At 35.6% G+C, this 25,594-nt stretch overlaps 2 protein-coding genes across 2 annotated transcripts; both read left to right on the top strand.

The window, feature by feature from the left end:
• Positions 1–4,519: 4,519 nt before the first annotated feature.
• On the top strand, positions 4,520–16,088 carry LOC149475884 (uncharacterized). The gene is made up of 2 exons (XM_089713113.1): positions 4,520–5,953; positions 15,415–16,088. The coding sequence occupies exon 1, from the start codon at positions 5,599–5,601 to the stop codon at positions 5,950–5,952; it is 354 nt and encodes a 117-aa protein (XP_089569239.1). The 5' UTR covers positions 4,520–5,598; the 3' UTR covers position 5,953; positions 15,415–16,088.
• On the top strand, positions 15,587–18,433 carry LOC149475883 (uncharacterized). The gene is made up of 6 exons (XM_089712499.1): positions 15,587–15,982; positions 16,287–16,397; positions 16,488–16,597; positions 16,895–17,135; positions 17,320–17,460; positions 17,799–18,433. The coding sequence occupies exons 1-6, from the start codon at positions 15,587–15,589 to the stop codon at positions 17,988–17,990; spliced, it is 1,191 nt and encodes a 396-aa protein (XP_089568625.1). The 3' UTR covers positions 17,991–18,433.
• The last annotated feature ends 7,161 nt before the right edge of the window (positions 18,434–25,594 follow it).

Below are 25,594 nucleotides of genomic sequence, written 5' to 3'. Positions count from 1 at the left end.
AAAAGCAGCAGCAGCAATATTTACTATTTATCTTTATAGTATCCGTATGTATGTATATACATATATATTATATGTATTATAGTCTTATACTTATTTATTTAATGATTTTTGTGTTCTGCACCATCAACCTCATCATAAAACGTAATTCTCATGATCCTCGACTAAAGGTTGCCTGGAAGAGATCGCTGCTTTAGCGATAAGGCCGCCTTTTTGCACGTGTTTATCTTGTATGTGTTTTATTTTGTATTGTTTCCTTGTTTTGGTGCAAATAAAGTATTTTCATTCATTTCATTCATTCATTCATTCATTCATTCATTCAAATATATTATTATAAATACATAATTGGAAAAATGAGTGTGGAGCTTAAATTTATTCGAAGAAAAGGAGGAAATGTCCTGTTGTACAACGGATATCAATTTTATAAACACAAAGAAAATAAAAACAATACATCTTATGGACCTGCATCAATAAACGAAAGGAAAAATGTTGTGGTTCTGTTATTGTGAATGATGACGTAATATATTTTCTATTCCTATTGTTATTAATATTCTTGTATATAATCTTAATTTTCCTCTATTTAAATATTATATATATTATTATATTATTGAAATGTTGTCACTTAAGTATAGGACTTTGGAATCATCATTATGAAAATTAAAATGTAAAGTTTACATAGTTTTAAAAGAGTTTATGTCCGCCTCTTATTTCTGGACAGCCATTGAATCTTTGAAATCTCTAGAAATCTTAGGAATCAGTTTTTTGCTCGTCCTGTAAAATTTACTTTTGTCTCATACGATTTTATTCCCCGGGGGCGACGACGAGTTTCTTTGATAGTAGTGAAATGGGAATATTATTTCTGTCTTTAAGATTTGGTCTACTTTTACGTTTCGTTTTTCTTTATATTTTGGGTTTTTATTAATCTAAATTTAAAACAATTGAAGCAGTTGGATTCTCAACATGAACAACTTGATGGAGAGGAACCTTCCACATCCCAATGCAATCAATCTGCTGAAATAAATAACCCCGAAGCAACACCTGAATCTCCACCTAATCAAGTTGAAGAAGAAAAAAGAAAATCGCCGATTCCTCGTAAAAGGACAGTACGGGACCTCAGTCGTTTGGTCAATAAAGCGAAGAACGTGGCCGACTCAATTAACACACGCATGCCAACAGAAACAGAAACAGATTTTGATATATTCGGGAAAAGTGTAGCTGCCCAGCTTAAAAGTTTGCCAGTCCACAAAGCAGTAGAAGGACAGAGACCAGAGAAAGAAAAGATTCTTTCGTTATTTTTATTATAAGGTTCGTGTGTTGAGAGAGAAATGATACTATCGAGATCCAGATACAAACTGATTTTATTTATTGAAAAATCTTACATTATATACTCCTCAAATTATTGCCTTCTGCTCCTCTCGTTTTTCATGCGAGCAACTACAGTAGGCGCTTGCTAATCCGGCACCGGCAATTTTTCCTCTATGCCGGATTGTCGGAAATGCCGGATTATCGAATTAGTATAGGAAATAAGACTTCATATTTAAAATGGTAAGTTAAAAAATGAAAAGGTAAAAAATACATAAATTAATTAAAATATTAATTAATTATGTATTAAAAATAATTACATATTATATTAGGTTCATCTTTTGTGACGTTTTCGTTCAGTAATCCGGCGTTCAGCTATGTAAAATGCCGGATTATAGAGCGGGCTGTCTGAGTCCCGAAGTGCCGGACTACTGAGCGTGCCGGATTGGCGAGCGCCGGATTATCGAGCGCCTACTGTACTTCGAAATATGTTAAAATTTCAGTAGACTAGAGTAGATAATTTTTGAAACAAAAAAAAAATCGCAGTCGGATGAAACCCATTAGAAAAGGAGGGGAATATGATAAAAATGTAAGGAAAAATAAATTACGGTCAATCCGAGTTCGGGAAGCGGGAGGGGGGAACTTTTAACCTTCCGTATACGAGGTGGGGTATGACATACCCCAGCGGTAAAAAAATCGTTGCAATTTTTAAACGAAAAAAACGCGTAAGTTGGTTTTCTCAGTAGCTGTAAATGCGACGTTGCCGCTCCGATCCGTGCAAAGCATTCAGTCCGGCGTCTGCCACAGATCGTGTGACACGTACGTAAAGTGCGCTTGGGTATCACACACCCCACCATGTATAGCGCGTCACCCAAAAGGTAAGCGTAACTACTTCTGTTTTTTAATCATTTATATGTTTATTTCGGTGTTTAACGTGATGAAATATTGTTTTCAGGTAATAGTTTAACTAAAACATGTCTGGGTTATCAGCAGAAGATATATTACGAGCGCTAACAGGAGAAGACGATGATGATATTGAGCCAGAACAAGAATCGGATGGTGATGCAGATCATATCAGTGCTCAAAGCAATACAGATAGTGAAGTGGATGCGGACATACCGTCTTCGGATTCAGACAGTGATAACTTACCACTCTCGAGGTTGCAACAAGCTAGTCATACCGAATATTATAAAGGTAAAGATGGGGTAAAATGGCAAAAAAATCCATACCGGCTTACAGTTCGCACCAGAGCTGAAAATATTATTTATCATCTACCTGGCGTAAAATCAGTTGCGAGAGACAAGAAGTCACCTATTCAGTGTTTTTCTTTATTTATTACTGATGATATGATTGCTGATATCGTGAATTACACCAATGAGAAAATTCGTTTGCAATCTACTAACGACCCTCAAAAATCTGAAACAACACTGACAGAAATGAAGGCACTGTTTGGATTGCTTTTTCTATCTGGTTTAGCGCGTTCTAGTCGTCAAAATACAATCGACTTATGGGCCACAGACGGTACTGGAATGGATGTGTTTCGAGACACATTGTGTAGAAATAGATTTGTTTTCTTACTGAAAAATTTGAGATTTGATAGCGCTGCTACACGAAGTGAGAGAATAATGATAGATCGATTAGCCCCGATTAGAAGTATATTTGAACAATTTGTAAAAAATTCTCAAGATGTTTACATTCCGTATGAAAACCTTACTTTGGATGAAGAACTAGTAGCTTTTAGAGGACGTTGCGGTTTCCGCCAATATATACCATCTAAACCAGCAAAATACGGTATCAAAATTTATGCTTTGGTGGACAATAAGACCTATTACACCCTAAATATGGAAATATATTGCGGCAAGCAACCTGAGGGTCCTTATGCTATTAGCAATAAACCCTACGACGTAGTTGATCGACTGGTACAATGTGTTTCACAAACTTCACGAAATGTTACTATGGATAATTTTTTCACAAGTTACGAGAGCACTAATCATTTACTGAAAGATCATAAACTAACTGTAGTCGGAACCTTACGTGCTAATAAAACTTGTATACCACCTGTATTCAAAACAAACCGTGAATTATATACTACCAAATTTGGATTCCAAAAAGATATTACAATCTTATCCTATGTACCAAAGCCACGTAAAATAGTGTATATGATGTCGTCTTTGCATCATGATAAAGAAATCGATGTTGAAACAGGAAGTCAGCAAAAACCAGCTATTATTACATTCTACAATCAGACTAAAAGCGGCGTTGATGTTGTCGATAAATTATCGAGAACTTACGATGTTTCACGTAATTCTAAGCGTTGGCCTCTGACGATATTTTTCGCTTTACTCAATCATGCTGGTATAAATAGTATGATTATACACATGCTCAATAATGGTATTGAGAAAAATAAACTTGAGATGTAAATTCATTCGGGAATTAGGTTTGTCTTTAGTAAGATCCCACCTAGAAACAAGAAGGCAGTAGCTTTTACTAAATCAGGCACACTTCTCGAACTACCTGAAATGTTTTTATCGACATCATTTTGCTTTTGAATATGCTGTAAAATATTAAACTTAGAACAGATAATTATTTTTCTTTCGAAATATTACGGAAAAGCCGATACAAGAGAAGATATAGAGTTCAAGAAGTGTGCCTGATTTAGTAAAAGCTCATTATCACACTGTTTGTATGCATTTCCTGAGAACATTTACTATAGTGGTGTTTATTTTTTTTACACCATATGAAAGAAGAGATTTCAATGAATAAAAGGCACCCCAAGTTTTTGAAAAAATCTGATATTTGACGGGTGACTTTTCGATTGAAAATTAGGTTGTTTTTTTGGTATTAATTCAAAATAAGGCGAAAAAATAAATATTTTCAATCAAATAAATTACAGTGTATTTGGGACATAATAAAGTAAGTTTCCACCAAATTTCGTAGAAAAAAAATAAATTTTGAAGTAGATAGAAATAAAAGACCAAAAACTTGGTTTTTTGAATTTTTCACCTAAATTTTTAGGTTATGTGAAAAAATTGTGAATACAAAAGTTGTAGAACTTTTAATTACCTACAACTTTGCCATTGAACTTTTTTCTATAGGACTTGTAGTTTTGTCGGAAATCAGGAGAAACCATTTTTTTCTCTTAAAAGCTCCCCCCTCCCACTTCCCGAACTCGGATTGACCGTAATTTATTTTTCCTTTTATTTTCATCATATTCCCCTCCTTTTCTAATGGGTTTCATCCGACTGCGATTTTTTTTATCTTTTCATTATTTTCAAAGGCTTCTACCCCAGTCTACAGCGCCTACACGTTTTTTTGGTCTTTTTGGCAAATCGTTTCGTGAAATGTGGCTAAGTACTTATTGTTCAAAATGTTGTGTTAACCTCATCATAGTTTTGTTCTTTATTGAGATGTGCTGGATTTATTACTTCGTTACTTAATATTTTGATGCCACCGTTACAATTATTGTTTTGAGTTTTCATAGGAAGTACAAATGTTTTAGGATTCAATATTTTTTTCCATTCAGCTTGTCAGTCATTCTTATCATTAGTGTCTTTCTGCTTTTTTTCAAGTGTTTTTATCGTCATATTAGGATTTTCGGCTATAACGTCGCAATAGTTTTCCTTCTTTGTAATTTTGGAACGAAGTTCCTTATCACGCGTTGTGAAAGGGGGCTAGACTTATCCTTACCAGAAGATGCTATCGTCCGAGTGCTAGCAAACCCTCGTGCACCTGTTTTTTCGGGGTCTTTGCTGAAACTGTTGTACAACGGATATCAATTTGATAAACACAAAGAAAATAAAAACAAGACATCTTATGGACCTGCATCAATAAACGAAAGAAAAAATGTTGTGGTTCTGTTATTGTGAATGATGACGTTATATATTTTCTATTCCTATTGTTATTAATATTCTTGTATATAATCTTAATTGTCCTCTATTTAAATATTATACATATTATTATATTATTGAAATGTTGTCACTTAAGTATAGGACTTTGGAATCATCATTATGAAAATTAAAATGTAAAGTTTACATAGTTTTAAAAGAGTTTATGTCCGCCTCTTATTTCTGGACAGTCATTGAATCTTTGAAATCTCTAGAAATCTTAAGAATCAGTTTTTTGCTCGTCCTGTAAAATTTACTTTTGTCTCATACGATTTTATTCCCCGGGGGCGACGACGAGTTTCTTTGATAGTAGTGAAATGGGAATATTATTTCTGTCTTTAAGATTTGGTCTTTACGTTACGTTTTTCTGTATGTTTTGGGTTTTTATTAATCTAAATTTATTGTTTTGAAGCAGATGGATTCTCAACATAAACAACTTGGTCGAGAGGAACCTTCCACATCCCAATGCAATCAATCTGCTGAAATAAATAACCCCGACGCAACACCTGAATCTCAACCTAATCTAGTTGAAGAACAAAGAAAATCGCCGATTCCTCGTAAAAGGACAGTACCGGACCTCAGTCGTTTGGTCAATAAAGCGGAGAACGTGGCCGACTCAATTAACACACGCATACCAACAGAAACAGAAACAGAGTTTGATATATTCGGGAAAAGTGTAGCTGCCCAGCTTAAAAGTTTGCCAATCCACAAAGCAGTAGAAGGACAGAGACCAGAGAAAGAAAAGATTCTTTCGTTATTTTTATTATAAGGTTCGTGTGTTGGGAGAGAAATGATACTTTCGAGATCCAGATACAAACTGATTTTATTTATTGAAAAATCTTACATTATATACTCCTCACATTATTGCCTCCTGCTCCTCTCGTTTTTCATGCGAGCAACTACTTCGAAATATGTTAAAATTTCAGCGCCTACACGTTTTTTTGGTCTTTTTGGCAAATCGTTTCGTGAAATGTGGCTAAGTACTAATTGTTCAAAATGTTGTGTTAACCTCATCATAGTTTTGTTCTTTATTTATTTATTTATTTATTTATTTATTTATGATAAGGTACCTTACAGCTAGTGATACAATTATTGAGATGTATAAATACTAAGCTACGCCAATTAAAAGGTACACCAATAGGTAGTAAAAATAATATACGTATGTGAACAAAGACTAGTATAAGAATTTTACAAATGATAAGAGAAAATATTTTAATTTCATGTAGGTAAAGTAAGCATTGATCAAGCCCAATAAGTATTTATAAAGAAACGAAATGTTTTAAATGTCTTCGAATTCATAATAAATTAAAACCAACTTATGAGTGTATGTGTGTGTGTGTGAAAGTGCGTGTATGAGAATGTGTGAGTGTAATAGCAGTGAGCTGAGCTTCAGTATTGATTAATTGTAAAATTTGATTTTTAAAACTAGTACGCGATAAACAGAAGGGATCCACAGAAGAAAATTTTTTATTATAAATGTCCGGGAGCCAATGGAGCGGTGACTATTTAGATAATTAGTTGATGTAGCCGGCACGTGGAATAGGCGTGTATGGCGAGTACGCTGTGTGGGTACAAGATACTTTATATTTTCCAACGCTGTGGAATAGTCAAACTTGTTGTTCACGATATCGTATAACAACATAATGTCTATTATATCTCTCCTATCCTCCAAAGTATTTAACCCATAATGTGAGCATGAGCAAGCCTGTTCATAATTCGACGAATAATGTTTGGTTTTATAATTAATTTTGTTCACAAATATTTTTTGTATTGCTTCCAATCTTTTAATGTGACATTTATATTGCGGTCGCCAGATCACACTTGCAAATTCGAGAACACTACGTAAGTAGGCAAAATAAAGAACTTTCAACTTAACTTTATTGAGATGTGCTGGATTTATTACTTCGTTACTTAATATTTTGATGCCACCGTTACAATTATTGTTTTGAGTTTTCATAGGAAGTTCAAATGTTTTAGGATTCAATTTTTCTGTGCCATTTTTTTATTGAAGATTCAGTTCTTCGATACAGTTTTGAAGAATATCGAAGTAATTTTTAATTATCAGTGGGTCGCAAGCTTCTTTCCGTGACAACTCAACAGCTTGGGGTTTTTTTTAAAGACAAATTGTGCCTTTTAAGAAAACCTGCGAATCAATCGTAACCTGGTGTATCATCTTTAAAGTCTGTTTTAATTTTATTACGTTTGATAAACGTAGTTACTATTATACATGTTTCTTTAAAGATAGTCCGAAGACAGAAACCATACTTTTCCATCGTTCTAAGTCCAGTAGCCAGTCTTTTTTCATTTATTGCATCGATCCTGTTTGGTCTACCTTTTGTTTCTTTCACAATGCCTCGTGTGTGATGTGTGAGTGACAACTCAACAGCTTGGGTTTTTTTTTTAAAGACAAATTGTGCCTTTTAAGAAAACCTGCGAATCAATCGTAACCTGGTGTATCATCTTTAAAGTCTGTTTTAATTTTATTACGTTTGATAAAGGTAGTTACTATTATAGTAACTACCTTTATCAAACTACAAACTACATAATAGTAGTTTCATGCTGGAAAATTAAGTCCCGATATGTATGCAATGGTAAATCCTCCAAATGGTCCTCTAATGTAGTCCTTAAAAAGTAGATAGAAAGGAGATAGTTTTCGGCTGAGAGCCTATTCGGCAGGAACACAGGGCCGATGTATTTATCTCCAACAATTCCAGCCCACACGGTAATTGTCCATCTATACTGAAATTTATCCTGTCTGATAGCATGCGGATTTGGTTGTGCCCATACATGCTCATTGTGGATGTTAGACAGCCCGCATCGCGTAAATGTAGCCTCATCGGTCCATAAAATTTGTGATGGTAGTTCTGGATTGACCATTATTTGGCTGCGATACCACTCACAGAATGTTAATCTAGGACGACAATCAGCTTCTATCAGTTCTTGCGTCCTTAGATAATGATATGGATGCTGGTTATCATTACTTAATGTACGCCACACTTTCATTCTTGAAACACCAAACACGGCAGATGCCCTCCGAGTACTTGTGGATGGATTTTCTGCCATGTGGTCTAGGATCTCGTCCTCGAACTAGTCCGTTTTCTTATGGGCATGCTTGTATGGAAAGGTATACATTTTTGAGTAAAGCAATGAAATTTGGTTCGAATGTTGTACTCGTCCACCTAAGCCCAAATCGCCTGGTAGCCAGTGTCTACTCCCCGGCAGAAAGGAGGGAGGGGGGGTTATAGAACAGAGCGCCCGGCGCTCGGAAAAAAAACTCTGGCGGATTCATTTGGCCCTTTAAGTCGAGTTTGGTGTCGTTATCAGGTAACTAGATGATGCCCGATTCATTCCCCATACCAGTTTTTTAGGGTTCCGTAGCAAAATATGTCACAATCTTTAAAATAATAAACTTTTGGCAGTGGCAAAATCCAAACAAACCAGTATATTTTTATATTTTTGTATCAAACTCGGTTTATAAAAAAATACTGTCTGAAAGGCCATTTCATGCAGAGTATAAAAACATTAACATGTAATATATATCTTACCATTTTCAATGTGAAATAAATTATAGAAAGTACAGGAACGTTCGTCAGCGCAGCGTAGGGGACGGCTAATAGACCCGAAAAATAAGCAATAACATAAAACAAAAACCAGTCAAGTGCGAGTCTGACTCGCCCATCGAGTATTTCGTACTTATTTGTCCTATACCATGTTATCTTGTCTGGTAGGACCTGGTTAACTGATACACACACACTTTCGTCTTTATAATATTAGTGTGATTTTTAATCATCTTTAAATTATAAATGAAGTCAGGTAACATTGTTAAAAATAAAGATATATAATAATAGAACGTTTTTGTATTAATAATAATGACAACCACCTCCACAATTACATAATTCGGTACATTTGAGCTGGCGTATAAAACACTTCAATCTGGAATTGCAAGATTTCACGCACCGACATCTTATCAATTCAAAGCTTCTCTTTTCTTTGTATTTCAGATGGGCAAGGAATATTTTAATTTTTTTAGGTCCCTAAATATATACAGCCTGTAAAACTGCCCTTAAGGTGTGTTGTTTAAGGGCAGCTTCTGTGGGAGGCAAATTTTCGATTTGCCTGTCCGTTTTTGTTAAAAATTTGTTTGCGACCCTCATTTACTGTCACAGCGGGGTACAATGTGAAAAACAAACATGTACTTATAATAATTATAAAAAAATTATAAATATAAGTTCTGGATAAGAGTATCCTTAAAAGACCGTCCTTACCTATCATGCATTGTAATCACAAACTTTTCAATTTCACTGTCTGCATATTTGCCACTGTAAAGTGCTTCAAATTCTCAAGTGACATTCGGATATGCCTTCCATACCTCAAATGCAGGTGTACCTATAGTTCTTTTAGACCTTCTAGCTTGGAATACATGATATTCTGTACTAGCCATATCTGTCGACTGTTTTTAACATTATTTTGGCTACTACTACTATATCGTGTGTTCCAAAGCTAGAAGGTCTAAAAGAACTATAGGTACACCTGCATTTAAGGTATAGAAGGCATATCCGAATGTCACACGAGGATTTGAAGCACTTTACAGTGGCAAATATGCAGACACTGAAATTGAAAAGTTTGTGATTACAATGCATGATAGGTAAGGACGGTCACGATATTTTAAGGATACTCTTATCCAGAACTTATATTTTTTTTTATAATTATTATAAGTACATGTTTGTTTTTCACATTGTACCCCGCTGTGACAGTAAATGAGGGTCGCAAACAAATTTTTAACAAAAACGGACAGGCAAATCGAAAATTTGCCTCCCACAGAAGCTGCCCTTAAACAACACACCTTAAGGGCAGTTTTACAGGCTATATATATGTATTTAGGGACCTAAAAAATCAAAATATTCCTTGCCCATCTGAAATAATAAGAAAAGAGAAGCTTTGAATTGATAAGATGTTGGTGCGTGAAATCTTGCAATTCCAGATTGAAGTGTTTTATACGCCAGCTCAAATGTACCGAATTATGTAATTGTGGTGGTGGTTGTCATTATTATTAATACAAAAACGTTCTATTATTATATATCTTTATTTTTAACAAAGTTACCTGACTTCATTTATAATTTAAAGATGATTAAAAATCACACTAATATTATAAAGACGAAAGTGTGTGTGTATCAGTTAACCAGGTCCTACCAGACAAGATAACATGGTATAGGACAAATAAGTACGAAACACTCGATCTGCGAGTCAGACTCGCACTTGACTGGTTTTTGTTTTATGTTATTGCTTATTTTTCGGGTCTATTAGCCGTCCCCTACGCTGCGCTAACGAACGTTCCTGTACTTTCTATAATTTATTTCACATTGAAAATGGTAAGATATATGTTACATGTTAATGTTTTTATAATCTGCATAAATTGGCCTTTCAGACAGTATTTTTTTATAAACCGAGTTTCATACAAAAATATAAAAATATACTGGTTTGTTTGGATTTTGCCACTGCCAAAAGTTTATTATTTTAAAGATTGTGACATATTTTGCTACGGAACCCTAAAAAACTGGTATGGGGAATGAATCGGGCATCATCTAGTTACCTGATAACGACACCAACTCGACTTAAAGGGCCAAATGAATCCGCCAGAATTTTTTTTCCGAGCGCCGGGCGCTCTGTTCTATAATCCCCCCTCCCTCCCTTCTGCCGGGGAGTAGACACTGGCTACCAGGCGATTTGGGCTTAGGTGGACGAGTACAACATTCGTACCAAATGGCATTGCTTTACTCAAAAATGTATACCTTTTCCCATAAGAAAACGGACTAAACTGGGCATCCTCTCGAGTACTTGAGCGCCCTTCCGAGCGACGTGGTTGTACCGATCCAGTATCGTGTAAGCGGCTGACTAGCGCTCTAAAACAATTATAGGACGGTAAATTCCGCTGGTGGTGTGCTTCTCTTCCGTCTATGTATCGCTGCCGATGAAATGTCAATTTCTGTACATCCATCTTTTACAGCGTTTTGTTCTGCTGCAATGAAATCTACATCACTAAATATGTTTTTATTTAATGGCCAAAGTCCTGTAACACGAAATCCATTAGATGCAATTTCACCAGTTTGAACTTTCATATAAGCTCTCCCAAATAGCTCCATAATGTCAAAAGGACTCAGTATTCTGTTGTTGTTCCTGATCCACATTCGTATTTCTTCACTATAATAAACTTTTAATGGTCCCATAAATGTTTTGTCCAGTGGCTGCATCTTGTGCGTTGTATGAGGTGGTAAAGATATAATGTCAACGTTATTGTCTCTAGCTAGGTCTATTAAATCAATGTTCCTGGTATGGCTGAAGTGTCCATCTAAAATCAGTAAAACTCTTGATTCTGGTGTTGGATTTGTGTGTTTTATAAAATGTTTGAACCAATCGGTAAATATATTCATTTGAATCCAGCCCGATAGATGGGCAACTCCTTCAGCTCTAGGAGGGCATTAGTTCATAACAAACGTTATAGAAAGAAAAAATAACTAGAAATGTACTCATTCATACAAAGGTTGACTACCCCTGGCATCGGGGTAAATGCTTCACACAGACGCAATTACCCAAAATAAACACACCTGCTCAGGCGACAGAAAAAATATTGAAAATTGATATTTTTTACGCGTGGGTATACCTGTGCAGTTTAACTGTGCAGGCAAACCTGAGCGTGTATAGGGCGGTTCGACGTAGTCGTCAGTTGTCCCGTGAGTGCTAGCAGGGAAACACGTGCATAAAGGAGTCACAGCTGCTAATAGTTTGAGATACGTCTTTTCATTCGTAGATAGTTGCGAAAATCATTCGGCTGAAATCTCAATTCTTTCAACAAGTTCACACGAGAGTACTTTTTTCTTTGCTATAACCATGGTTTGCACCATCGTTCACGGTATCTTCGCTTATATTTCCTTATCTTCAATAAAATAAATAATAAACCAATTAACGCTACTACGTCGATATCAAGCGCCACGGCCGAGGGCATGGTTTCAAATAAAAGTTTGTGCAGGTTTACTGCTGCGTGTATGTCCTCTTATTGTAAGAATTGAGATTTGAGCCGCATGATTTTCGCAACTATCTACGAATGGATGAAAAGACGTGTCTTAAATTATTAGCAGCTGTGACTTCTTTAATTGGAAAGCACTATACAATCATGAGAAAATCTATATCGCCTCATGAAAGACTAACAGTGACGTTAAGGTTTCTTGCAACAGGAAGAACATATGAATGTCTCAAATATTCTGCCATCATATCACCTCAAGCTCTGGGCAAAATTATACCAGAAACCTGTGACGCCATTTATCAGGTTTTACAATTATTCCCGAGGAGTATCCTGATCTCCGAGAAAGTCAAAAAGATGGAAATACCACAGTGTGGGTTTGTAAACTTCGTCCGCAGAAGCTCCTGACTTTATGGACTCTTCATATTTTTTCTTTTCTTTTCTCACGTTACTCCGCAGATTGTTAATTTTTTTTATTACATCTTCCTTTGTGGCGTTCGGCTCCAATTCCTTAATTTTTTCTGTTACGTAAGCACGGTAGATCTTTCAATTAAAAGCCGTTCCTCATCTGTTTTTTTTAGGTTTTCTAAAAAGTGTTTTTAAGATTGTCCAAAATATCCAATGGAATGTCTGGCTTAGAACAATCTGGACCATAATTGTGATCTGGTTTTGATTTTTTGAAAACTCGTTTTTAAGGCTTAGTATTTTCCTTATTTCTTAAAATTTTCCAAATTCGTTTATTTTCCAGGCGTTTTAGCCTACCTTGATTAATGGATTTATATAACTTGGATATGGTTTTCATTAAATGCTACGGCAGCGGCTCTACACCTTGTTTCATAAGAATTTTTCAGGGAAAAATTTATTCTTTTGCCACCAACCAGCTTAGTCACCAAGCTATGGAATCTTTCGACAACATTGCTGTCGATATCATGTATTAGGCTACGAGCATGTCCCGCAACGTTTTGTACTACAAAACATATTCTTTGCCACAAATGGCTTAAATTGTTTTAGGTATTTTAGGCATTTGGCAAGTATGTTTCACCAATATTATTGGATTGATATTTTGATTTTCAGCACAGGCACGTGTGCCCACATGTGTGTGTGTAACAGTATTTATATTTAATGCCTAAAAATAATATTTAACCTGTATGTTTCCTAATTATGGCAGCGGCGCCTGAAAGAGCATTATAATTCTTTTTATAACTACGTTTGGACCAACAACCGTCAGCAATAACATCTATTATGGGAATTCCATCTTTATTCATCCTGCCATTACAAATTGCAAATTGTTTTTCTCTTTCTGCAGCCTGATTCATGTTCCTAGTATGTCGAGGATCACATAGTTCCAGTAATAAATTATTTTTATAGAATGACACCAGTTTATCCTTCATTTTTGTTTCCCAAAATGTATCGTCACGACATATGATTTCGACTTTTAAGTTTTGTTCGACTCCAGACCACACTGCAAAGATACATTTTGCTTTACGTGTCACGTGCATCTGACCCTGAATTTGTATGAACCACGGATGATTTTGGTTCAGAATTAGAGCATCGCTACGTTTAGTTTTTTCCAAAAATTCACTTTTCCACTGGCAATTGCTTCCTCTAAGCTAGATTTGAACGCTGAAAACGGATATTTAATTTCACTCGTCCCCTATCAAGCCGTCAGGCGTTGCACCCAAAAATGGAATTTCTGGATCGATAAACAGACCACACGGTCTGATTTGTTGACCAATTTGTCGCTATAGTTGCACCAGAGCAATTTTTTCACAGACGATACCATGTTGCACTGATGCAACATGGCTAATATCTCGTTGATATATTATTTGTTTAACAGGATTTTTGGCACTCGTAGACTGTTTCTTTTTGACCACTTTGGAAACATTAGATTCGATTACGTCGTACCTCTAACCACTCGCTTGAGTCGCGCTGCAGTACGGTGTGTCGTTCGATTACCCGTAATTCTTCGTTAGTTTTATGCAAGTCTTTCAAAAATTGTTCTTTGCATTTTGAAAGAACATCATCAGGCATATCTGGCCGTACACATGATTCCCGATAATGCTTATCACTGCTCTTTAGTAATCGTGACATAATCACTTGGCAATTGTATTTTCCGATTTTTGAGCTTTCGCTTAATAGCGCTGTGAACCGAGTCACACTCCATCTGAGTGTGACCCGGCTCTAAAAATTTTTGCATAATGATTACGTTATGCTTTTGCTCAAAAGGAGCAGCGCATTTGCCAGCACAGAATTACGGTTCTGATATGTGCACCCATCGGAGTAAATTACAATTGGTAACTGATGTGGAATGCAGTGTCTTTCTAAATAATCAATTAAAAATGTTGCAAAAGTGCTAGACGTTAAATCAACAGCCGTTTCGTAGAACCAATAGCAACAGCAGTGCTTGGTTACTAAATTAAAAACGGTAAAATTATGACAAGTTAATTTTGTCTTAAAATACAATGCACTAGCAGTAAGGTAAGGGCAAACCTTCACAGCCTCTAAATCCATGGTCAAAAGTATGAATGAATCCAGCAGCTGCTCTTTTCTTGTCATCTTCTTTTTCTTGTCTAGCCCTTTCTTTCTTAATGATATGCATTTGGTAATCTGATTCATTTAAATTACCCGAATTGTAACTAGAATAGGTGTCACGCATGTTCTTTTTAAGCATAGTGACAATTTTTTTTCACAAAATTCTTTTCAAATGTTAATCTGCTAACATGAGGTTGATTAGTTTCAGTGCAATATTACAGATAAGCTTTGTATAAATCGGTAAGTGATCGATAGACTGGTTCTATGAAGAGTTTACATGTTTATTGTTTACATTGAGTTTACATTTTCTTGCGTAAGATTGCGTAGATGGCAATTTCGGTAAACTAGTAAAAAAATTGTTTAAAATTGAAAGTTTCGTTTCTACTTCTGCTCTTGGAGTCTTGGTTTATGAATCATATAGTATTGCATCATGGTTTGATGTCATACCAAAATCACTCTTTTTAGCCCATGCTTGAACAGTGAACGATCCCAGTGACACCAGTTGCAGTGTTACAGTAACAAGTAAAAACTCACTACATAAAAAAAAGAAAGGGGGGAAAAAGCCTCTTAATTAAATTATTCCATCTATGTAATAATAATAATAACATGTCTGTATTGTACTTTTAAGAAATAGCTCTGTTCAATTGGTACATGCTGTGTTAACCTTTAATTATTTTATTTAAGCGTGATGAAAAGTTATTTTGGCTATGAAAGTATGGTTGCGACTTCATCTGCGGTTGAAAGCGAGTTCAATGACTTAAAACACCGAACATTGGCACATGAGAGGCGCCCTATGAGAATTGATAAATTTGTAACAACACATTTGACATCGTTTTCCGGACGCACAAAATTGGTCATGGCGGAAAAACATACGCTGCAGCAGGTTCGAACACTGGAAATTTCAAACAGCGTGCCTCCCATACAAACATCTGAAACAGAATCTCGAGTGGAAATTGACAATGTGTTGTCCGCTGAAAAAAAATCACCACCAATATCACCAGACCAAACGGAGGAAAATTCACTACAGGAAAGTCACATAGTTGAATCTGACACCGACAAAGATTATGCTCTTGACAAGAACAATAAAAATGACCCGAAAAAACCGAAAAGAGTGTACTTATATGCGTGCCCTGAGTTGAAAGTGGCAAAATCCAATAAAAAACGGAAAACTGGCATCGAAGTCATTCAAAATGGAACTCTGTGTCCGTCAATCCAGAATGCGGCTTTGATACAATCATCCATATTCTTGCTGGTGCATCTAGCAACGAAAAATTTTACGATGCTATTCAAAAATCGAAATCGCAAATATTCGAATTCGTGAAACTTTTTTCAGAAAGGGGTTGCCATCCTGAAGTATATAAGCGTGCTTCGTTCATGATGGTAGCGCCCCTGGAGTTTCAACCATTGATGCGCTGTCAAACATCACTATTTTATGTGATCTCATTTTTCATGAAGAGCCTAGCCTAGAGGAACGGAGAGTGTGCGAAGTATGCAATACGGTTCTCACGAGGCAACTAGTTAGTAGTAACCGTTTCATTGGACACTAACATCAAATTCGAAAAGCGACTACTGTGTCAAAATTACTACTGTGTGAAAAAGTAAATAATATCCACACTTCTGAACAAAAGAAGAGGAAACGTTCTGCAAATTGGGATTCGTTGGAAAAGGTACGCTTATTTTATTGTTCCTAATTCGTAAATAAAAGTAGGTACTGGATCCCTACTACAATTTAATATTTTCTTGTGATTTTTTCCCAGAATTTACTACGGAGTTGTGTCGCCGAGTTTGTGGACGTTATAGAAAATAAAAATACCGACACAAATACGAATAAAGCCAAAAACGCTGCTTGGAAGAAAATAACAGAACGGTATGTATTACAACAACAATTTATATTCTGTTATCTAGGCAATGAATAGTGATTGCTATGTGTTATAAGCAGAAACGAGTCATCGATACAGCAGTCTGAGCGCTGAACTGGGTGTGCAAAATGAACAGAACATAATTGCAAACTGCAATGAATGAAAAGTTTATAACTGTGTTTATTCTTTATTGGCTAATATTCCAGCTTCCTTCATATGCATTGCGTAGACGCACCACAATAGGGAATGTATAAATAAGCCTATGTATGTACAATGAAATATTTTAATCACCTGTTTTATTTCAGATTTAATGAACTTAACAACAAGCCTCGTACTATTATAGAAATAAAACAGCAGTGGCAGATAGCGAAATCAGATGCAAAACAAAAGTTTTCAATTTATAAAAATGCACGTAGCGAAACTGGAGGTGGACCGAAACCGCCTAGCCCAGACCCTGTAACTATTCAAATGATTGACATGATACCTAAAGAGTTTGAAGTAGACTTTAATCACTTTGATAGTGATGCAATCATAGTGGAGTTACAAGTATGTAACTAAAATGTTAATACATTACAGTTGCTTATGTGATACTAACCATAATTTTATTTTAGTTGCACTTATTACTTGTGGATAACTTTTTTATATGTAATGATTTGTTTGTAAATTGAAACTTAACATATTTTTAATAAAAGGTTGCACAATCACATAATTAATGTGTATTCGATTGCAGGACAATAATAAAGGTGCATGTGAAGCACCCATCCTTGAAACTGGAGACAGTGTTCCGGGCTGCAGTAAGATAAACAATCAAAGCCCCCAACAATCAATCAACAACATCAAGAGAACAGTAAAGAGAAAGTTTCCATCTGTGGTAAGTACTTTGAGCTCTTCTTTCTATGAAATGTAATATAAGATCTACTAGATTTCCGCCCGCGGCTTCGCCCGCGTTTTCAAAGGAAAACCCGCATAGTTCCCGTTCCCGTGGAATTTTCGGGATAAAACCTATCCTATGTGTTATTCTGATGTATAAGCTATATTGTGGTAAAGTTTCATTCAAATCCATTCAGTAGTTTTTACGTGAAAGAGTAACAAACATCCATACAAACTTTCGCCTTTATAATATTAGTAGGATGATAAAATAAAATTCAGTGTAACTACTGCATTTTATCTTGACTTTCAATGAATTCAGACTTGTTTAATTTTTTTCAGGTTAATGAATCTACAAAACAAAGAAACCAAGCGCTGATACAATGTGTGGAAGAAGAACACAAATTAAAGATAGAGCAGATGAGGGAGTCCCACGAATGGGCTAGACAAGAACACGAATTAAAATTAAAAAATTTGGAATTAGAAAATTTAATATTAAAAAATAAATTAAATAAAAAAATGAGTGATGAATAAATCTGTTTATTATTTAAATCTTAACATATTATTATGTAATAGGCATTGAGATCAAAAATATGAGTTGATGAATAATTGTCTCGCAGCCTCACCTCTTGCATCACCTCGACCCCTTGTATCTTGAGGTTGATCATTGACAGAAGGATTTCCTAACTCTATTAAATCAACGTTTTCACCCATTTGGATTGCAATATTATGTAATACAGCTAGTGCTACTATAAAGAGTTTCACGTTTTCTAATGACACACTAAATCCATGCAGTAGACAATGGAATCTTTGCTTCCACACACCAAAACACCTTTCCACCGTGTTTCTTGTATGTATGTGAGCCTTGTTGTAGGCCTCTTCCTTGGGGTTAGTAGGATTGTGTAAACAAATAATTTGTTAAGCCATACCCGGCAACACCCAATAAACGGCCATGGAATTCTCCATTTTCAAACCTTTGCTTATAGACCGGGAGATACTGACACAAAATTTCGAGTCATTTGTAACAGGATGGCGGTTCTACAGGGGTCTTAGTACGCAATGACAAAAAGAAAAACGATGGCGTGAACGCTGGTACCGGCGGCTTAGTCGCGTGGGCGTTAGTCGAACTCGTCGGAAAATAGCGAAAGTCAAACGATTTGTAACAGTATGGCACTTATTTTTCCTGTAAGTTTGAGGATCAACAAATATAAATACAAAATTTCAAAGATCTAAGTGTTGGAAATCCTCACTTATATAAATTAATAATAAATTAAGTTTTCAAGTATAACAGCACTTTTTCCCCCTACTAGAAGTATGGCAAATATAATAATGGTCACATTTTATCAAATACTCTCCAAAAATCCAAATGCAATACTGGTACAAAAAGTTTGGCGAAATAAAAATTTTTTGCAGATTTTCGGCGGTATGGCGACCATTTGGAATCGTCCCAAAAGTATGGCATGGCGATTTTCGTAAATGGCTGCACGACGATAGTTACCTGTGCAAAAGTTAGCCTGGTACAAATGGTTGAATGATTGTTTTATTTAAATCAACACATTCGCGTCGGTATGGCGGGCTGTAAGTCACACCGGAAAAGTATGGCATGACACTACCGCCTACTACTTTTTTATGGGCTATCGGTAAATTCTAAAATTTTTGTGTTACAAATCGTTTGACTTTCGCTATTTTTCCGACGAGTTCGACAAACGCCCACGCGACTAAGACACCGGTACCAGCGTTCACACCATCATTTTTCTTTTTGTCATTGCGTACTAAGACCCCTGTAGAACCGCCATCCTTGTTACAAATGACTCGAAATTTTGTGTCAGTATCTCCCGGTCTATTAATCCGGCTTTCTCTGAAAATTCGGGCATCATGCGTACTGCCCCTCCAATGTGCAACAATATCCCGAATTACCAGTCTTGAATCACAAACTACTTGCACGTTTAGTGAGTAGTATCCTTTTCTATTTATATAGTACTGTGCGCTCTCCCCACCACCCGGGACGAGGTAAGAGCGTTTAGTCTGTGTTTGTCAGTCTACTGCAACTACTGTGTATTTCGTGAACGCGCGCCGTTACCCCTTTCTTGTTAAACGTTATTGTTGACTGTTTTTGTTATTACTCGATTGTTTATTGTTTGTTATTTGTTACTCGTAATGCCGCGAGGAGGCTTCGAATATTCTAGTTCAGAAATTGCGGATATTCACTTTATTTACGGTTTTTGTAACGGCAGCGCACATGCTGCTGTGCAAGAGTATGCAAGACGATTTCCAGGAAGACGCACGCCTCACAGACGTGCATTTATTAATGTACACAACCGATTAGCTGAACTAGGTATCCGCCAACCACCAGTGGAAGTCCCTGCACGTTTGCGAGACGACAGACTCGACAAACATGAGGCAGTCATGAATGCAATAGAGAGAGCCCACGCTTAAGCGTACGGAGAATCAGCGTACGGCTACAAATACCTAAAAGCACGGTGTGGCTAATATTAAAATTAAACGGATTACATCCATACCATTTCAGGAGGGTACAAGACTTACTAGAAGTTGACAATCGTACACGATCTGTATTTTGTGCATGGTTTTTGAGAAAAACAAGGCAAAATCCGCAGTTTTATCAAAGAATACTATAGACTGATGAAGCCAAATTTACACGCACGGGGATAACAAATTACCGTAATCTCCACGTATGGGCTGAAGAAAATCCGCATGTTGTTCGGCCATCAACTTTTCAACACGAGTTTGCGGTGAATGTCTGGGCAGGTATGATAGACGATTACCTCATCGGGCCGTTTATTCTGCCACACACCTTAAATGGTGAAAGATTTCTGCAATTTTTGCAAAATGAATTTACTTCTGCCTTAGAAGAATTGCCGTTACGGTATCGCCGCCACATGTGGCTTCGGCTGGATGGAGCACCAGCTCATTTTGCAAGAAACGTTCGGCGGTTTTTAGATGAGAGACACCCACGATGGGTGGGTCGTGGTGGCCCCGTGACCTGGCCCCCACGGTCGCCGGACTTGACCCCACTGGATTTTTTCATTTGGGGTCATATGAAACAGCAAGTTTATTTCGATACAGTAAATACTAGAGACGAACTAATCGCTAGGATTGAATCCACAGCACAAGCGATTCGCCAGGATCCGCGTATGCTCAGAAAGGCAACAAAACAAGTGGCTGTTAGATCCACAATGTGTTTAATACGGGGTGGTGGTCACTTTGAGCAGTTCATGTAAATTGTAATTCCTTGTTAACCTTATTATTAAAAACAATCATGAAACTTAAATTTTCGTTTCATTTATCTTCTTCGCTATACTTAATTTCTCAGTGCGCCTTCGAAGGGGTCTATGCGAGTTATAATAACTTTTAAAATACTTGACCAAAGAATATACTACCACAGTATTATATATATTTCCTACAGTAGTGCGACGAATGTACTTGTGCAGAGAAACGGAGGGGAACTGGCGGGGGTCGGGCGACGCGGGCCGCGTAAGGACCTAGCGCGAAAGGACGACGCAGTCGTATTTTTTGTGTAATAATTTTATTATACATAGGTACTTACATGTTCTATTATGGCGCGCACAAACTGTTCCGTTAACGGATGTAAATCTACATTGAAATTCCAGAAGGAAACAATATTTCAGGAAGATTGTATTAATTGTATCTGTTGAATTAAAATCAAAGCTATGTATATGTTGTCCTCATTATTTTCTAATCAGATTGTACATCCCAATGCGAATGCATTACTTAGTTAAATGTTATAATATTATACAATTAAGAACATCCAAAAATAAAGTGTCCACGTAAATAATATTTAGCAGTGCAATATATGTAATTATATATTTATGAACAAATAATTACATCAGATTTAATAATCGCAATTATTTTGAATGTACATATGAATAAATAATTTCATCATAATATTAATAATCACAATTTTTTTATTTCCCATTTGTTGCAACCTTAGCGTATTTTCGTGTGGCAGCGTACCTAAGTACCAACGCTGGCGGCGGCATCGCGCGACATCAAAGGCGATTCCTTACTGTAGGAAATAATATTGTAATACTGTGATACTACTCTCTAACGAGAGAAGAAATGCATCTCTATAGTAAAAAAAGCAACCACAGCCAATACACCTACGCGACGCTAGCGCTATTGCGGAATAGCAATAAAACCAAAACGCGCGGGAACTTTCAAACGTTATGGCCAGCTAGTTTTTTTACATCAATTAATAAGAATGGTTCACGATCATATTATACTACACTAAAGGGCAATCATGTAGTGCCGTGCAACCGTGCAGTTTCAAAAATATTTGTACACGACCTTAAGTTCATAAAGTCGACACATAAATTATTTTGGAAACATTGTCACGGCTACATGATTGCCTTCGACTCTAGTATATTATGATCGTGAACCATTCTTATAAATTGATTAAATTAAATATAGGAAGTCATTAAAACAATAATATTAATAGTTTATTTATTCTTTAATATTTTCATTTTGCATTCAAAACTTTTCTTTTTCTCTTCGTAATCCATAGCTCTATTAACTAAAACACAATATCTTTTAATTAGAATAAAAAATGTGCTAATTTTTAAATAAATTTTAAATGATTTTCATTTAATTCTAAATGATCTATACATTTATTTAAGAAAAGAAAATTTACACATTCTAGAGCTTTAAGGATATTAATTTTAAGTTGTTGCTTATAGGCATTTGTTTTCATGAAATCATTAATTATATTTTCGTTTCCACACACCTCACCATATCTTTATTAACATAATTTAATGAATCATGACTTAAGTCATACTCCTTGAAACTTGTGAACATTTGTATGGTTTCTATATTTTGGGACAAAAATGCCTTTCGGCAATCTAGGCAGTCATTGTGTTTTATTCTTTTAAATATGATACCACACACATATCCACAAGCTTGACTTTCAGATGTCTCTTGCTCAACTTTCTCAACTGCATCAGATAATAAATTTGCAATCTCTTCATTGTCGTCAAATTTAAAGGAAGACGAGCTTGGTTCACACGAAGAAGGGATGGTTGCCGTTAAAAAAATTGTTAAATTATTCGCAATTATTGCAGAGTCGTCTTCACAGTTCCTTTTTTGGCCAGCATGTTTTAAATTGGATATTATAGCAGTTTTGATTCCTGCTATAAATTGACTAATCGTTGGATGATTATTGGATCCACAGCTATATCTGATGCAGCCGAAACAGTTTTCTAAGGGATCTTGATTTAGGCGACGTGTGGAAAGACTCTTAATGCCTATAGCCTGCAAATTATTCCACAATCTCTCTATTGCATTTATCGAATGAATCCACCCTTCTTGGGATGGAGGGTTCGATTTACTCCCTATATATTGCATATTTGCAATAAACATTTTCATTTTTTTAAATAAATCTAAATCTAAGTCCGCTTCGTTAAATCAGTGGAGTATTTTTTTCCTCTCCTCAAGTCCGGGCTGTCTGCGTTGAAAGCATCAAACAGCTCGTCAAATTTTTGCACAAAAGTGGCTGTCGCATTGGCTTCAGCTGGAAGTTCATCTGAAATATAAAAATAATATAAAATTTGTTTTCGGCCAAATTACAGAAGACCACAGCAATAACGTACATTTTTACAGAAAGTGCGAGTAACAGATACTAGGCTCGAAACAAAAATACTTTTACCCCATTGGTTGAAACACAACAGAATTTTTACAGGGCAAGCAATACTCAAGAAATGCTTCTGGTGTTTCAAGCGTCCACCTTGCAGCAAACATATAGGGGCTCATATTGGGGAATGGCCATAATAAATATACATTTTGTGTGAGAATGATGACAAAATCCTCATTTCTCTTATTTTTTTATCAGCAAATCAGATGCGTATTTTAGTTTTTCTTGTGTGCCTTTGTAATTATGGTGAGCAATAAAGCTTATCTATTAATATTGATACTAGGCAACCAAAGTTGACATTATTATAAGATACTCACTTTGAGCAATTTTCATTAACATGCCACTTGTAACCGAGTGGCTAAAAACTTGTGCTGCTAGCTTCACCCGCATTTGTTGCTGGCAATTAGGATGCAAATGATGAGCTCTGTTAGCTGAGGAGCATATACGAAATTAGGATTGTTCTTGTCCAGGTTATAAAATGCTTCAATATGACTCCATTCTACAGTGCCTAAAAAAGTAAGTTTAATTTAGAGATACTGTACTGCTATTAATTATAATAAGTAAGGTCTATTTATTAAGACGTAACAGTTTTGTGGAACAACTTTATGTATAATTGCAAGTTGCGCAAGGTGGTAGAGTACTTCCTTCTATTATGTAGAACTGTATATCTAACAAAACAAAACTATAGTTATATGTGTACCTTTTATAGGCTTTTCGTTGCATTGAACATCTGTAGTTATTTCAATATCATGCTTCATAAGCAGATTTCTTGTGCACTTTAAAAGATGTGGCGGATCAAATATGGTTACAATTTCTTGTCCACATAAATTAAAAAATGGAGAAGTTGATGTTGCGCCTAAGGTCTTCAGAGCTTTTACATTAATGGTAGATAAATCACTGACGGTGCAAACTACATTCATATTTGCTGCAATGCATTGTGTAAGAATCTGAAATAATTAAAAAATAGTAAAAAATAGTAATATAATACAAAGATAAAATAGTAAATAATACAAAGATATTTTTAAGCAGTGTAAATTTCACAGAGTACAAATATTTTATTTACCTCTTTAATAATGACTGTCATCCTGTCTGCCCTTAAAATATTTGAAAAATAAAATGCGATGGGTTGCTTCCACTTTTTTCTCAACCCACTGAGCATAAATACGAGTGCCTTAGAAGCAATATCTTGACTCCTACCGTGGTTGCCATGGTCTTGGAATCCTTGAATTTCATCCAGTTTTTTTAAAATAAGTGTTTTCTTATAGACATTTCGTCAATGACAATATGCAAAGATTATCTTCTGAATCCTGTTTTTGGCTCATTTTTTCTAAGGAGGTAAATATATGTTTGTTTATGCCTGTTTTTAGAGGTATTTTGTTCAGCAGTTGATTTAAAACTGTTTGAGATGGCAATGCAAACATTCTCCTTAGAAGCCTGTAACAGGCTGGGGACTTTTTATAAATGATCAAAGCCTGAATTTTTTGATTTAGGGAATATCTTCTCACTTTTGGTTTCTTGGGGCAATTTTGTAATTGGCTTTGTAGTAAAGTTATAAAGGAATTGCTAATATTTAGTCCACATAATTCTTGAACCTGTTGACTTTCCAACACCCTCTTTAAACTCCCTTTCTTATTCTTCATTTTGTTGCGTAATCGTATTACCTCACGCATTTTATTTCTGCATATTTTGTACAACTTCTTTTTTCTGGGTGACATTTCGTTTACTTTTGAAACACCGAGAGTCGCTAAGATTTTGGTCTGGCGTTTTTAGTCGATTTTGAATTATTGCAAGTTGCCACACTGAGATTTTCAGGAATTGGTGCATTCTGAAAATATTAAAATTCAATATGAATTGTTATTTTATTTCTAAAAATGTTTTATTTTAATAGTTTGAATTTCGGGTCATTAAGCTATTTTTTTCTTCTTACAATCAAGCACACGCCCCGCTTGGTAGTACACATATTATTATGTAATGTTAATAATGTTATAAGCTACGGTATAAGTGGCTACGCCCGAACCTTTAAAAGCTATTTGAAGAACATTGAATCACTACAACTAAGAATATTAAAACAAATAGTATCTCCTAAGATAAAAAAATTATGTAAAAATAGTAATGAAAATCTCTTTCACCATTGTAAAGTTTTGCCGGTAGAATCTTTGTTCCATTACACAATATTAAAAGAACAATTCTTTAATTTTGACTTGCAGAAAAAACTTGATAACGTAATCATTACCCGCCAACAAACTAACCAACGCTTAATCATTCCAAAAATAATTAACATTTATGGTAAAAGAACAACTCGTTATTTAGTTCCTCAATTATTAAATAATCTTGATTTGAACCTAAAAAAAAAGCATAAATAATAATAATGTTAAATCTAAATTAAAATTGCATTTTGTAAACAACCTGTATATTGTATAATGTGGTATAATTGTCTTTAACTTGTCGCGAGCACACGAGCGCGCTGTGCATC

This window comes from Colias philodice, chromosome 29, assembly GCF_061535455.1.
Source record: "Colias philodice isolate Cphi_HAF_F1 chromosome 29, ilColPhil1 Martin Lab GWU primary, whole genome shotgun sequence".
NCBI classification, from domain to species: domain Eukaryota; kingdom Metazoa; phylum Arthropoda; class Insecta; order Lepidoptera; family Pieridae; genus Colias; species Colias philodice.
The sequence above is the reverse complement of the archived record's forward strand: the minus strand, read 5'-3'. Positions and strand labels throughout refer to the sequence as shown.